This window comes from Eutrigla gurnardus, assembly GCF_963514095.1.
Source record: "Eutrigla gurnardus genome assembly, chromosome: 9".
Classification (NCBI taxonomy): Eukaryota; Metazoa; Chordata; class Actinopteri; order Perciformes; family Triglidae; genus Eutrigla; species Eutrigla gurnardus.
The window spans coordinates 26,238,437-26,251,391 of NC_139923.1; the positions used below are offsets into that span (position 1 = coordinate 26,238,437).

Below are 12,955 nucleotides of genomic sequence, written 5' to 3' on the forward strand. Positions count from 1 at the left end.
GCTGGCAGATGTGAAATTAAGTTTTTCCTCCTCTCGGGTTAAATATGAACCGCTGCGAGCGACCGAATCCACCGGGAAGGCAATTTGTTCTTGTGTGTGTCCTTCTACAGTCACACAGTAACTTAATGAGAGGACGTGTTATTCACAGAGCTTCCCTCTGACCCGTCCTGCTGGGGAACCACGTTAGATTTGTGCCAGCGGTTCAGACTTCCTGTCCATCCAAGTGACAGCAGGGCAGCGGGTGGTTTCCTTCTTAAAGCTTGTAACGACGCTATGAGAGGATTTCTTTCTGGTGTGCCTGTGATGTCAGAGCTGGAAATAAGCAAAGGCGGTCTGCGGTCGATTATGTGGGATCGCCCTTGACCAGATTCTGGATCCGGTTAGGACGGTACAATAATAAGTCTTTCACTTTGCATTGATATACAACTACTTAAGGCTATGGTTTACAAAGAAAATCCTCCCATTGGCTCGTACCCTCCATCCAATCCCCTGCTCCTCGTCATCCTGCCTCGTCCAATCGTGGAACACTGAGGGGAGGGTTTTGGTTGGGGGGGATGCTTTTTTCAAATCTGTCTCATACCCCTTTTCCACCAACGCGAACCATAGTTCAAGAGCCGGGCCGGTGCCGTGCTGGTTCGCAGTTGGTTCAACTTGCGAACCGTCCGAGAACCTGTTTGCGTTTCCACCGGCTAGAGAGCCCAGAGAACCACGTCATTACGTCACTGTATACGTCTGAGGTTTCCCCGCAGCGCTAATTTCAAGCATAGCAGACATGTCTCTTCAGAAAAAGTGTTTATTTTGGTGAATAATACAATAACAATAAAATACACAAAATACTAAAATCACAACATTTTTTAAAGTGTAGAACAGTGTGTGATCAATAGATCAGATCTGATGTTTAGTCATCTGCAGGTTGGACCTCCGTTCAATATCGCCGATGTCCGACAGCTCTACAAACACAAACCAGAGAACAGCGGTTTAATCACAAACGTGTCCACGACGCTGTGAACACGGATGTTATGTTACGTTGGTAGTTGGTAACGTTTAGTGAGCCAACGGCAGTCAGAAAGTGTCATGCTAACGTTAGCAATATCACGCTAGCTGGCTAGCTAGCCGGTCAGCTTACATTACCCGAGGAAGCAAAGCCACTAGTTGCTGCTGTTACGAACGTAATCACTAGCTTGGTAAACTAAACAGAAATGTGTCGTTGGTTTGCAACGAGGTTAAACATTTTAAAAGTGAAACTTACCGGGAACAGTAACGTTAGTAAAACTCCGCAGCGGCGTATTTTCCCCCGTTGCCTCGAGCGTTAACACCGCCCCCAGCCCCTAACGTAAGCCGGGCCCAGTTCCAGCCCAGCAAAGAGTTGGGGCCGCTCGGGAACCAGTTTTCCAGGCCGAGAGCCGGCTCTTTGTCTGTGGAAACAGGAAGAACTGGTTCGCGATTGGGCACCGGCTCCGAACCGGCCCTCAAAATGCCTCGGTGGAAAAGGGGTATCAGAGGCTCAACTGATTTTCAGAATGTAGACCATAGCTTTAACCTGAGAATCCCGTTACACCCTCCGTGTCCTACGAGAATCCTCACCCGGCAGCCGACAGACAGGCTACAAAACATCTCAAACAGCAACTTTCACACGTCTTGAAATTCACAGGAGAGGCCCGGGTCGTTCCGCTGGCAAGCCGGCGGTGCCGAGTCAGCGTTTCTGGAAGCTCTAGAGCTGTCAGCGTCCATCCTCGTCTCTGCCTGTCTACCCGCGGCTACGCACCGTGCCTCCGCTGCTCGTCCTGATGGGAAATACCTCGGCTTTAGCCTCCGTACATCCATCTACTTGACTGACTCAAGGCTACTCTCCCTCTCTTTCTGACTCACCTCCATCCCTCCATCCTCCGTGACTGTACTGCAACAATGCTGCCCTTCCTGCTAAGACTCACACACGCACATACACACACATTAATGGACTTTTCCGGCCCAAGCAACTATCTTCCCTGAGTAACTCCACACACAGTTACTGACATCCTCGCGGCCGCTTCCTCGGCCCCGTTTTTAGAAATTGAATTGTTTGATCTTGTACTGACTTTGTGTAACCAAAGAGTGTGTGAAGACGGAGCGTCGGTCTCGCCTCCTCCCGGCGGTCTCTGGGGTCTTTTTGAAGTACAGCGCTGGCTTCGACACACACACACACACGCACACACACACACACACACACACACACACCGTACACACACACACCAGACAGGAGGATGCTGTTTTGGAAAAGGCCAGGCAACCTGTCCTGTCGTTGGGTGACAAGACAAAAGCAACAGAGGAGGTGTGTGTGTGTGTGTGTGGTGTGTGGTGTGTGGTGTGTGTGTGTGTGTGTGTGTGGTGAAGACACTTTTCTTTTCTCCCCTTAATAAAACGGCGAGAGGAAGGATGTGAGCCGGTCAGGGGAAGGAAGCCGGCTGGATGATGCATGATATAGGAGGACAAATAAAAGAAGATGACTCCATGAATGATGCATAGCTTTCTCTCTTCATTATACTCTTCCGGAGCAATTTGATTATGCGGGTAAACACACAAGGCTGTATAAGTGAGATGAAATGGGAGAGAGAGGGGAGGGAGGAGAGAGAGCCGGCATAGGAAGAGGGGGAAGTGGGTGTGTTGCATTCTGTAAAAAAGTAAATTTGGAAGGTGTGTGTGTGTGTGTGTGTGTGTGTGTGTGTGTGTGTGTGTGTGTGTGTGTGTGTGTGTGTGTGTGTGTGTGTGTGTGTGTGTGTGTGTGTGTGTGTGTGTGTGTGTGTGTGTGTGTGTGTGTGTGTGTGTTAACAATGGAAAGAAGAAAATGTCGAGTCTCAGCAGGAGGCTTTTTATACACTGAAAAGTTGACAGTATTTTTGAAATACCACTCCTCGCATTGTTGCTGCTGTCAGCGTGTTTATACTCCATCACGCTGGCCTCATTCAGAAAGACATGAAAGGAGTTTTTTTAAATGTTGCCGATAAAGGGCGAGCTTCTGAGCTTCTCCCGACTCTCCGGTCGGCCTTCTGCCAGCCGCCTCGTGTCTGCAGCGTCTCAGGTTTGATGTTGTGCTGAGGAACCCGGCAGGTTCCACCGTGTGTGTGTGTGTGTGTGTGTGTGTGTGTGTGTGTGTGTGTGTGTGTGTGTGTGTGTGTGTGTGTGTGTGTGTGTGTGTGTGTGTGTGTGTGTGTGTCCTCTGTGCCTCTCTGTAATAAAGTCATTAATCACGTTCGCTGTTTGCCACAAACATGCCACGCTGCAAGATGTCTCACTCTGTATGTCCCAAGATGCAACATCAGATGCAGCTCAGTGGAGTGTGATGGGAAACGTGTGTGTGTGTGTGTGTGTGTGAGAGAGAGAGAGAGAGAGAGATCCATCCATCCATCCATCCATCCATTTTCTACCGCTTATCCTATATTTAGGGTCACGGGGGGGCTGGAGCCGATCCCAGCTGTCATTGGGCGAAGGCAGGGTTCACCCTGGACAGGACGCCAGTCTATCACAGGGAGACATGTAGAGACAGACAACCATTCACACTCACATTCACACCTACGGGCAATTTAGAGTCATCAATTAACCTATCCCCATCCTGCATGTCTTTGGACTGTGGGAGGAAGCCGGAGAACCCGGAGAGAACCCACGCTTACACGGGGAGAACATGCAAACTCCACACAGAAGGAACCCGGGCGGAAGAGAGAGAGATATTTTTGGAAAATTAGATTAGATTAATTAGGATGATGTTGGGTTTACTGGGAATTCCAAAGTTTGCTCGTTGGCGGATCATTGCAGTTTGAGTTTCCTCAAAAGACATAATTCCGAATTTTCACCTCATTGGATTTTTGCAATTTTAACAGGATTAACATAAAAACAATAAAACTGTTGAAAAGGGAATCAGATCCACCTTTAAGAGTAACCTGATTCTATTTAATTGTTTAATTGAGTCCAAACTGGTGCTGGAACACCAACCTCTTGTTCCACCTTTTTTTTTTATTAAATATAACACTTGTATAGATCAACCGGTGATTAAAACGCATGAAATCTATAGATTTAACCTGAAATGAGGGTAATTCGTTGCAGCCCTCAAACTGACACATCTGAGGAGGTTTTCCTTCATCCGTCTCACACACACATGCCATCCAGCTCCCGTGGGTGCCGCCTGTTCACTCAGTGTGAAAGGAAACGGCGGCGCATGTAGGAGTCAGGTGCTTCGCCGCACGCCGCGTCACACTCCGGTCCCCACGCCAACTAATGTGCTCTTATTTAGCCATCAATCCCCTTTTAGCCGATGTCAGCTGCTTTTTCTACCGCTGCGTGGTCATGCATACGCAATGAGGGATTGTCGACCGTCGCACATCACAGCCTCCACACTGAAATCACTCCAGGGTTCGTACCAGTGCTGGAAATCCTTGAAAAACACTTGAATTTTAGTGTGGTGTTTTCAAGGGTTTGAAAAGTGCTTGGGTGGAGAATAAAGTGCTTGAAAGTGCTTGAAATGTATGTTAGATGTGATGACATATATGATATAACACAGAGGAAAGAAGATCTCCATATTTGAGGGACTGAAAACTGCATTTTCTGACTTTTGATGATGAACAGATGAAGAAAATAGTTGATTATATTTCTGTGGATCTGTTAGTGGAATTAGTTTTCCTTTAATTTGTGGTCCTTCCGTTAAAAGCTGTCTCCAAACATCATGTTGGTTGTTTATAGGACAATATCATCTCATTTAATGTGTGAACAAGTGCAATAATAAGTAGACTGAATACTGAGGATTGTATATGTAGTTTACCACAGCTGGAAGGTGCTGCGAAAGCATGAAAATGCACCTCGAAATGCTTGAAAAGTGCTTGAATTTCACTTTGGAAAAGGTGTAGGAACCCGTCACTCGTTTCCAAACTCAACCGTTTTACGTTCCTGTACCAATGTGACTATTTCACATTCAAATCATACTCAGACCTCTTCCATTCAAGTATTGTTGCCGTTTTGGAGAAGAACATGACGTTTTTCTAAAAGCCACACATGATAAATCGTGTGTCAGTGGAAAAGGTAGCTTTACGCCAAAGGTAATAAGAATTCGTAATGTACAGCCTGGCCAGGGCCAGATTATTCCAAAGTAATAGAAAGGTAGAAAGCTTTCCAGTATCTCATTTATCTTTGCTGTAGTCACTTATGCATGTGCACATTATTGATTCAGGAGTGCTGTCTTTGCAGAATCTCCATGCATCCGTTAATTGAAGGCTCGTACTCTCTCTGCTCTTTGCCTCTCCTGTCTCTCTCCCTCCGTGTCCTTCCTCTCTGTTTCTATCCACACGTGGGATTCTGCATCGATACAGTAAAGTCTACAATATTTTTTTTATTTTTAATCATAATAATCTTTTCCACCTTTTATATCAGTAATGAAGCAGATCAGCTGCATCCTATACATAATAATCTGTTTGAAAGATTTGAAGGAAAAATTCTCATTATACACGGTTGGAATGAAGTTGGAATATTTAGTTTTCAGGCACAATCCTCTGTTTATTCCTATTTAAATGCATCAGTAATCACGTTTGACCAGATGCACTGATTACATTACATGTCCCAATCATCCAGGTGAAAATAATTCATGCACAACGTTTGTTTGGTGCAATAAAAGATGATTCCAACCCTGCATTTAAATCGTGATGCTCTGAATCGCGAGGTGACTGATGACAAAGTATTGAGTGTGAGTTAAATCCTCTCTCTCCATCCCCTCCCTCCCTCTCTCCACTCCAGACTTGGACTTCCGTTACTTCTGGAAGTGGAGCGCGTTCGAGGACTACCTGCTCTTCTGCTTCGGCTTCACCGTGCTGTGCGCCGTGGTCACGCTGCTGCTGCTGGACTCGGCCGTGTTCGTGGAGACGCTGGGCTCCCTGGCCGTGATGTTCGAGGCCATGCTGGGCGTCCCGCAGCTGCTGCAGAACTTCCACCACGCCTCCACCAAAGGCATGAGGTAGGCTTCGAGGTCAAGCAGGCGCTCTGCAGGAAAAACCTCATAACTCGCCGCGCTGGTGTTCGTGTACGTTGGCACGCTGCCGCACAACTTTATTAGTGCTCACTAACACCACATGGAAAGTACTCTCATTAACAGTAATGTCCGGGGGAGTCGAAGTAATTTATGTTCCCGTGAGCAGAATATGCTAATGAGGTGATTTTGTTTTATTACAAGGGTAAATGCATTAAAAATGATGGACTGACGTTAGCGTTTAGAAAGGTTGAATGTTACAAACCCTCCTTTCAGACCTCGTTTAAACTACAGTAAGGATAGAAAGATATGAGAAAAAATACATAATGTCATGATAGTATTGTAAAATAACAACTTTTCTGCCCTCTGAAACCAGTTATGAGAATCATCACATCCCCTCCAACATAGTATTATTCATTTAATGCCACATTTTGAGGTAATTTAGAGTGTACCCACATTGAATTCAAGGTGACCTTGAACAGGAAGGGGAGGGGGGGGCAAACAAAAGGCTGAGCTTGCAAGAATATGTCAGTGTACAAAGGTCAACGTGTACGTTGATTAGCCTCTCAGGCAGAAGACTGTGAGATCAATTACGCCTTTAATGGCAAAGAACTTCATACTAATTATGATCATTATTTCCTCATTATGTCCCTTGTCTGTCGTGTGTGTGTGTGTGTGTGTGTGTGTGTGTGTGTGTGTGTGTGTGTGTGTGTGTGTGTGTGTGTGTGTGTGTGTGTGTGTGTGTGTGTGTGTGTGTGTGTGTGTGTGTGTGTGTGTGTGTGTGTGTGTGTGTAATGTAGTGTAGTGGAGTCGCACGCTTTGCCGGTCACTCATCTCTGAAATGATTCTGTAGAGACGAAACAGAATATTGGACTTTTTCCCGTTTTAGAGTTTAGAGTCAGAAAGACATAAATTAAGATGCATATCAGGAAAATATGATGAGTGACTTTGTTGTGACATGTGATGTAATGCGTAACTCTTCCCGGGGTTTTGTGTTTTTAAGGGCTTCAACCAATGATTTATGTAATTATGCATCCATTAAGGACCTGCATTTCTTTTAGTTATTGTTTGTTTTTTTAAATCAAGCAATCCCGATTCCTATTAAACGTCTTGGAAAAATTCCAAAAGTAATTGTTCAACATTGTTGCTCGAACAAGACTAAAGGCTTTTCGTGAGCTTCGATGCTTCAACACACGCAATTTCAGTCAAGCCTGCACATGTCTGTAAGTAAACTGAGCAGGAAGTAAGCTCTGAAGATATGAACCTAAAGATGCAGCAGTTGGCGAGAGCTTCTTCCTCTGTAATTTCACATAAAGTGTCCTCGGGGTGTGCATCTGGGTTTTGCACTTCCTGTGAGCATCCTTTCAACTCGGCATCGCTGCAAAGATTAAATACACAATAACACTGCGTTAGGCCTCTGAGGTGACTGATGAATAAGTCAGAAGCGTCAGCTTGCTAAACTCAGATCTATGGCAAAGTCCCCGCATCCTCAGTCATGTGAGCCAACCAAAACAACACAGCTGTTGGAATAGACTTGACAATAATAAAGGATTCATTTTCAGCATTTGCATTTCCCGACGTTTGCCATCGATCTCTGCGGCCCTAATTGGACCGATGACCCTGCAGGTTTGGAACCAGCCCATTCAGCACTTCTGTCTCTTGGTGCATATTAACATGTTGCAGATCTTCTGACCCGCGTCGCCTGCACTTAAGGGTTCTTCCATTTGTTCAATTAAGCTTAAACAAGCTGTTTTCCAGATATGATGATGCTGCACGTCGTCTGCACTTCCTCTGATGATATATCCCATGTGAAACATTTACTGGGTGTTTTTCAGGGTCCCCTGAGTCCTATTACCATGGTGTGATGGCCAGTGTATGGATCCGTTTAATTAACTTTTCCCATTTTGCTCCATAGTCTACAAAGTAAATATTGGACCTATTTTCAGAGGAAATTAACTTTCTTTGAGACCTTTCTCTCTCTCAGCAACACACTCTCATGAGATCTGGCGTCACCCACTTATTGGACTGGAATTATAAACCATTTCAAACCATCGGAGGAGCTTGTAATTAGGGACGAGATAGAAAACAAGTCAATCAAATGAGTGATTTGAAAAAGCTTCATGGTATAGAAAGCGTAAAATAGAGCGTGATTTAAAAAAGAAAGACCAGACTCACACAATGTTGCTATTTTGTATTTATCTATCCCTTATTTATGCCCATACGTTATTTAAGATGTTTGATTTTCACGATCCGATCTCTGATGCGTTAAAAATACTAGTTTCTTAGTCAAAATGACTGAGTTCTTGCTGTGATCAGCATCAATGCAGAACTCACTCAGAGGCTGTGGAATGATGACCTGATTAACGTTAACCTAATTACGCTGCAGGCACTGAATGGCAGCAGGGGCCACGGGCATGCATTATAGTGTATAAAGTGTTCCCAAAGGCACTCAAACTTTATTTGTTTACTCCACAAATAAGAAAATGCATCTGTAAATGCATTCACACAGCCTCCTCACAAAAACACCCCAAATTCTCTTCTCTAAAGACTCTTACGATCTCTCTGTCTCGTCTCGCCCCGGGGAAAAGACAGGACTTGTTCATTTAACGGCGAGAGCTACTGAACTGACTAAAACAACGGCTTCGATCGTGTCGGCTATATCCTAGAAACACTATTATGCATGCTCTGCTTACGCGCTGTACTATGTATGTAAGCACGACATGCATGTGCACTCATGCCATGCAAACACGCACATATCTTACACAGAGACACACAAATCCAGAGAGAGCTCCTCCCCGGGTTTGAGGAGGAAACATGCACTGATGTTACTGATGGAGGTTGAAGGGTTGAGAGAGAAAAATCCAGTCATCTTGTCTTGAATTCTGTATATTCATCATACTTCCTGTTATTAGCTCCTTCTTTTATGCGCACAGTAACATAGAGAAATATATACACAGGGTCGCCAATGAAGTTGGAATAATTTGCAAATATCTTGTCTTTTATAGCGGCAAACAAATGTTATGCATGAATTCAGTTCACCTGAGTAATTGTGACATCATGTAATCATTGCACCTGGTCAAAAGTGATGACCGACGCATTTAAATAGGAATAAACAGAGGATTGTGTCTGAAACCAGCCATATCTAGAACACTGTGCACATGTCCCACATACAGTCACTGTCCTGACATTCACCTCCCAGATTTGCTCCCTTCTGGGACACGAACCTCTGATTCACTCGTCACAAAGAGATTGGAGGTCATCGCGGTGTCGGCCTGATATCCTCCAGGGCCGGACTGTAAAGCTACCTTTGTCCGAAAAGAGAAATGTGAAACCGCCATTAGGCTGCCATGGAAGGGACAACGCTTGAAGGGTGTCACCCAGAGCCGAGAGCAACACACAAGCTGCCAGCTGGGAAGTCGTGAGAGGCAGAAGGACATAAAGAGGGAATGGGAGCCGAGTCGGCGGGACAGGTGTTAATGTATATATTTGATTCCCTTCATGGATTGATTGGAGGTAGTTGGACAACTCATTCATGACAATAAAAAAGAGTCAGTGGCATCGAGGGAGACGAGCAGCATAGAAACTGTCCAAATGTATGAAAACTGACAGATGAGTGTCCGGTGTTTGTCTGCATTAACTACCTCCCGGTCATTGGGACAGACGGACCGCCGCCGCCGCCGGGTGACATCACGGCAGTCGACAGAGACGGGAAGCAAAATAGTTCAGGTTTAATGAGACGGGAAGAGGAAGACGGGCGAACTCCCCGGGCAGAGAGCGCTGAGCAATCACACGCATGCAAACACGTTACACCGCCAACACGTTAGACCGCCAACACGTTACACCGCCAACACGTTACACCGCCAACACGTTGCACCGCCAACACGTTGCACCGCCAACACGTTACACCGCCAACACGTTAGACCGCCAATACGTTACACCTCCAACACGTTGCACCGCCAACACGTTGCACCGCCAACACGTTACACCGCCAACACGTTAGACCGCCAACACGTTACACCGCCAACACGTTACACCGCCAACACGTCGCACCTGAACCCGTCCGGTCCAGCCGAGTCACGCTGCTTTCAAATGCAGGTGTCGGCATGGAAGACCTGGCAGGTCTGCGTTTAATAAACAGCTTCCACTGAACAGCATGGGATGGCAACTAAAAAGGGCTTCAGGGCCTTTGCTCAGTCGTGCTAATGAGGGACGGTTGCTATGCATATGCTTGCTGTTACTCGGCAGGGACGAGGTGCGTTTACTCTGATGGATCTGACAAATGAGCTTCAGTGACACAAGCTTTTTAGTTTCTGGAAGATGTCGAGACGTGATTATCCCATAAACGTCCAAAAAAGATGAGGGATTCCTCGTATTTATCCACCCACATGTATGTTTAATCACATATTCAATGGGAACTATTTCTTCAGCGTTTTATTCTTTATATACATAATGCATAATTACATAATGAGACGTTAAACTTTAAAGTGTTCCTGTCCGGAATTAAAAATGGGTCACGGGAGAGTGGATTTCTTTCCCTCTCGGCTTATTAAAATACATTTTTAGATGCTCTAGCCTTGCCGTTTGTTAACATTCACTTTTCAAAGAGACAAAGATATGATGAATAGTGTTGTTTTGTTGTTTTTGCTGGAGTCGCCATCAGCATGTCATCTATTCAGGCTTGTTCACATTATATCCGAAAAAATGTACCCAAAATACCCCTGAGCAAACTCCGTGTCACACTCATACTTCTCCCCACTTGGCTTCAGACGGTGGAGCAGAATCCATCTCTTCCTGGCAGGTCGGCAACTTTTTCCTTGTTTGCCTGTGTGAGATCGATCAACATGCATAATTCATAGTTAGAGTTGAGAGCGTTTGGGCTTCTCCCTCATCGGGCCCTTTGATTTCCATCCCCCCCCCCCCCCCCTATGGGAGAGCTACAGCCCCTGCAGCTAAATCACCTCACATGTGTGGGTGCACACATGGCTATACAAAGATACGTGGACACACACATATCATGCCAATGCACACATGCATGGTTGCACTGAAAAAGAGATGATTGAAGCTCATTAAAGCTTTAAGCATCATCCGTTGCTGCTCCACTGTGTCCGTTTCCATGGTGTTGTGTATTTGTACACTCACAAGTACACCGACTTGTAGCCTTAAGCCTGCACTGGGTTTGGTTTGTGATCAGCTGCAGCAGGAAGTGGGTCTCCAACATGAGAAATTCACCACAAAATGTAGCATCCAAAACCTGGACACCAAGTCATGCATTCACATGGGTGTGAGGGGGCGTTGGACGGGTCTCCTGATGGCCGTTGACCCGTCCCGCCACCATACCACGTCCACATGGTCACCTTCACATTCTTACTCATTCGACTGCAGTCACAAAGTGTGGATCCAAACTTATGCGCAGGGGAACAGAAACATGATCTTTCTTTCCACCTTTCCTTTAATTCCTCCATCCCCGTATCCACCCGTCCGTCCAGCGATGCCCTGAGCAGCCGAGGAGGTGAGAGGCAGGAGAGGGCTGAGGATTTTAGAAGCAGGATGAAGGGGGAGAAAGAGAGGGTGTGAGGAATGTGAGAACATGAAACAAATTAGCAATTTCAAGGTTTGCATTTTCTGTTTTCTCCACATTTCAATGTGTCTTTCTCCAAGTTATAGCCCGTCTCACACACTGCCGGTTGATGTATGCGTGTGTGAGGCTGAGGTAGTCGGCCAGTCAATACTCTCAATCAATACCATAATAACTCCTTCTCCCCGTGGACACGCAAAGCCTCACTCCGGACCGAGTTCAACTGTTAACTCTGTGTGTCTTTCATCACCTGACAGCGGAGCCACAAGACCTCTGATTGACGCTTTCTCGGACAGATGGAGCTACATGAGACTTGCATGACAAGCAGACGTGTGTGTGTGTGTGTGTGTGTGTGTGTGTGTGTGTGTGTGTGTGTGTTCCTAGCCAGAGATAACCGACCTCAAACTGGTGTTTTGTCTCCGTTCTACTGCTGCAGAGGCTGCTTTCAGCCATCCTTCTTTCCAGTTGGCCTTTCCTTTAATCCCTCCATCCCAGTATCCACCCGTCCGTCCAGCGATGCCCTGAGCAGCAGAGGAGGGTGGGACAGGACGCTAACGAGACAACGGTTGAGAGGGGGAGGAAGAAGGCTGAGGAATTTAGAGGCAGGATGAAGGGGGGTAATGGAGAAAGAGTGGTGGAGGGTGTGAGGAATGAATACAAAACGAGAGAAAGATGGGGAGAGGGGAGGTGAGGACAGCGGGAAACGAGCTCCAAAGGTGCGAAGTAGACGTAGAATAGAGCGAACCCAATGGAGTACCTGTGCTAACGAGGTAAACCTGTTGCAATCAATCACGCAGCTGCAGAAACAAAGAGCCTTTTAGCCTTGTGTTATACGGCTGCATCAATACATTACGTTATGAACCGACCTGTTGTCTCCTGCACCATTTTTCACAGGCATCCATGTAATCCAGGCTGAGGTCATTGACGACTTTAAAAAGCTCGGGAAATAGAATGTAAAGGGAAGCTCTATGGGTGATACCAAAATGCATGTGTATACCTTCTGATTCTTCTAGCTATTGATTCATTTTGCGTGTGATAATTATAAATCGCCATAACACTGTTTTTTTTTTAATGCAGCAAATGTGTGAAAGAAGATTAAATGAAAGAAAAGCAGCACGGCTGTAACCCGTTTGGTGCGGCTGCGTGGTGTTTCGGGGACTCCAGGGAATAATTGATCATTAAAACTGTCGTTTTCTGTCTTATTAATCAGATAACTGCCTATTGAGCCTTCCAGCTTGTCCATTAGTTCGAGGACGTTAAATGTGTCCCCTGCATACAGATTATTGGACAGTTCTACACCACGTGATTTACTGTATGTCCAATAATGGCTGTCGATACAGAATCTAGTGTCTTTTTTTTTTCTACGTTGCGAGGCAAAAAGTAAAGGTTTGGCGGATGGA

At 45.9% G+C, this 12,955-nt stretch overlaps 1 protein-coding gene across 1 annotated transcript in view; it reads left to right on the plus strand.

Moving 5' to 3' along the window:
• Positions 1–12,955, plus strand: part of LOC311019103 (solute carrier family 66 member 2) — a 45,245-nt gene that overhangs the window by 20,932 nt on the left and 11,358 nt on the right. Inside the window, exon 4 of the mRNA XM_084018317.1 lies at positions 5,752–5,968. Within this exon, the coding sequence (XP_083874443.1) occupies positions 5,752–5,968 (217 nt within the window). The remainder of the gene's footprint in view (positions 1–5,751; positions 5,969–12,955) is intronic.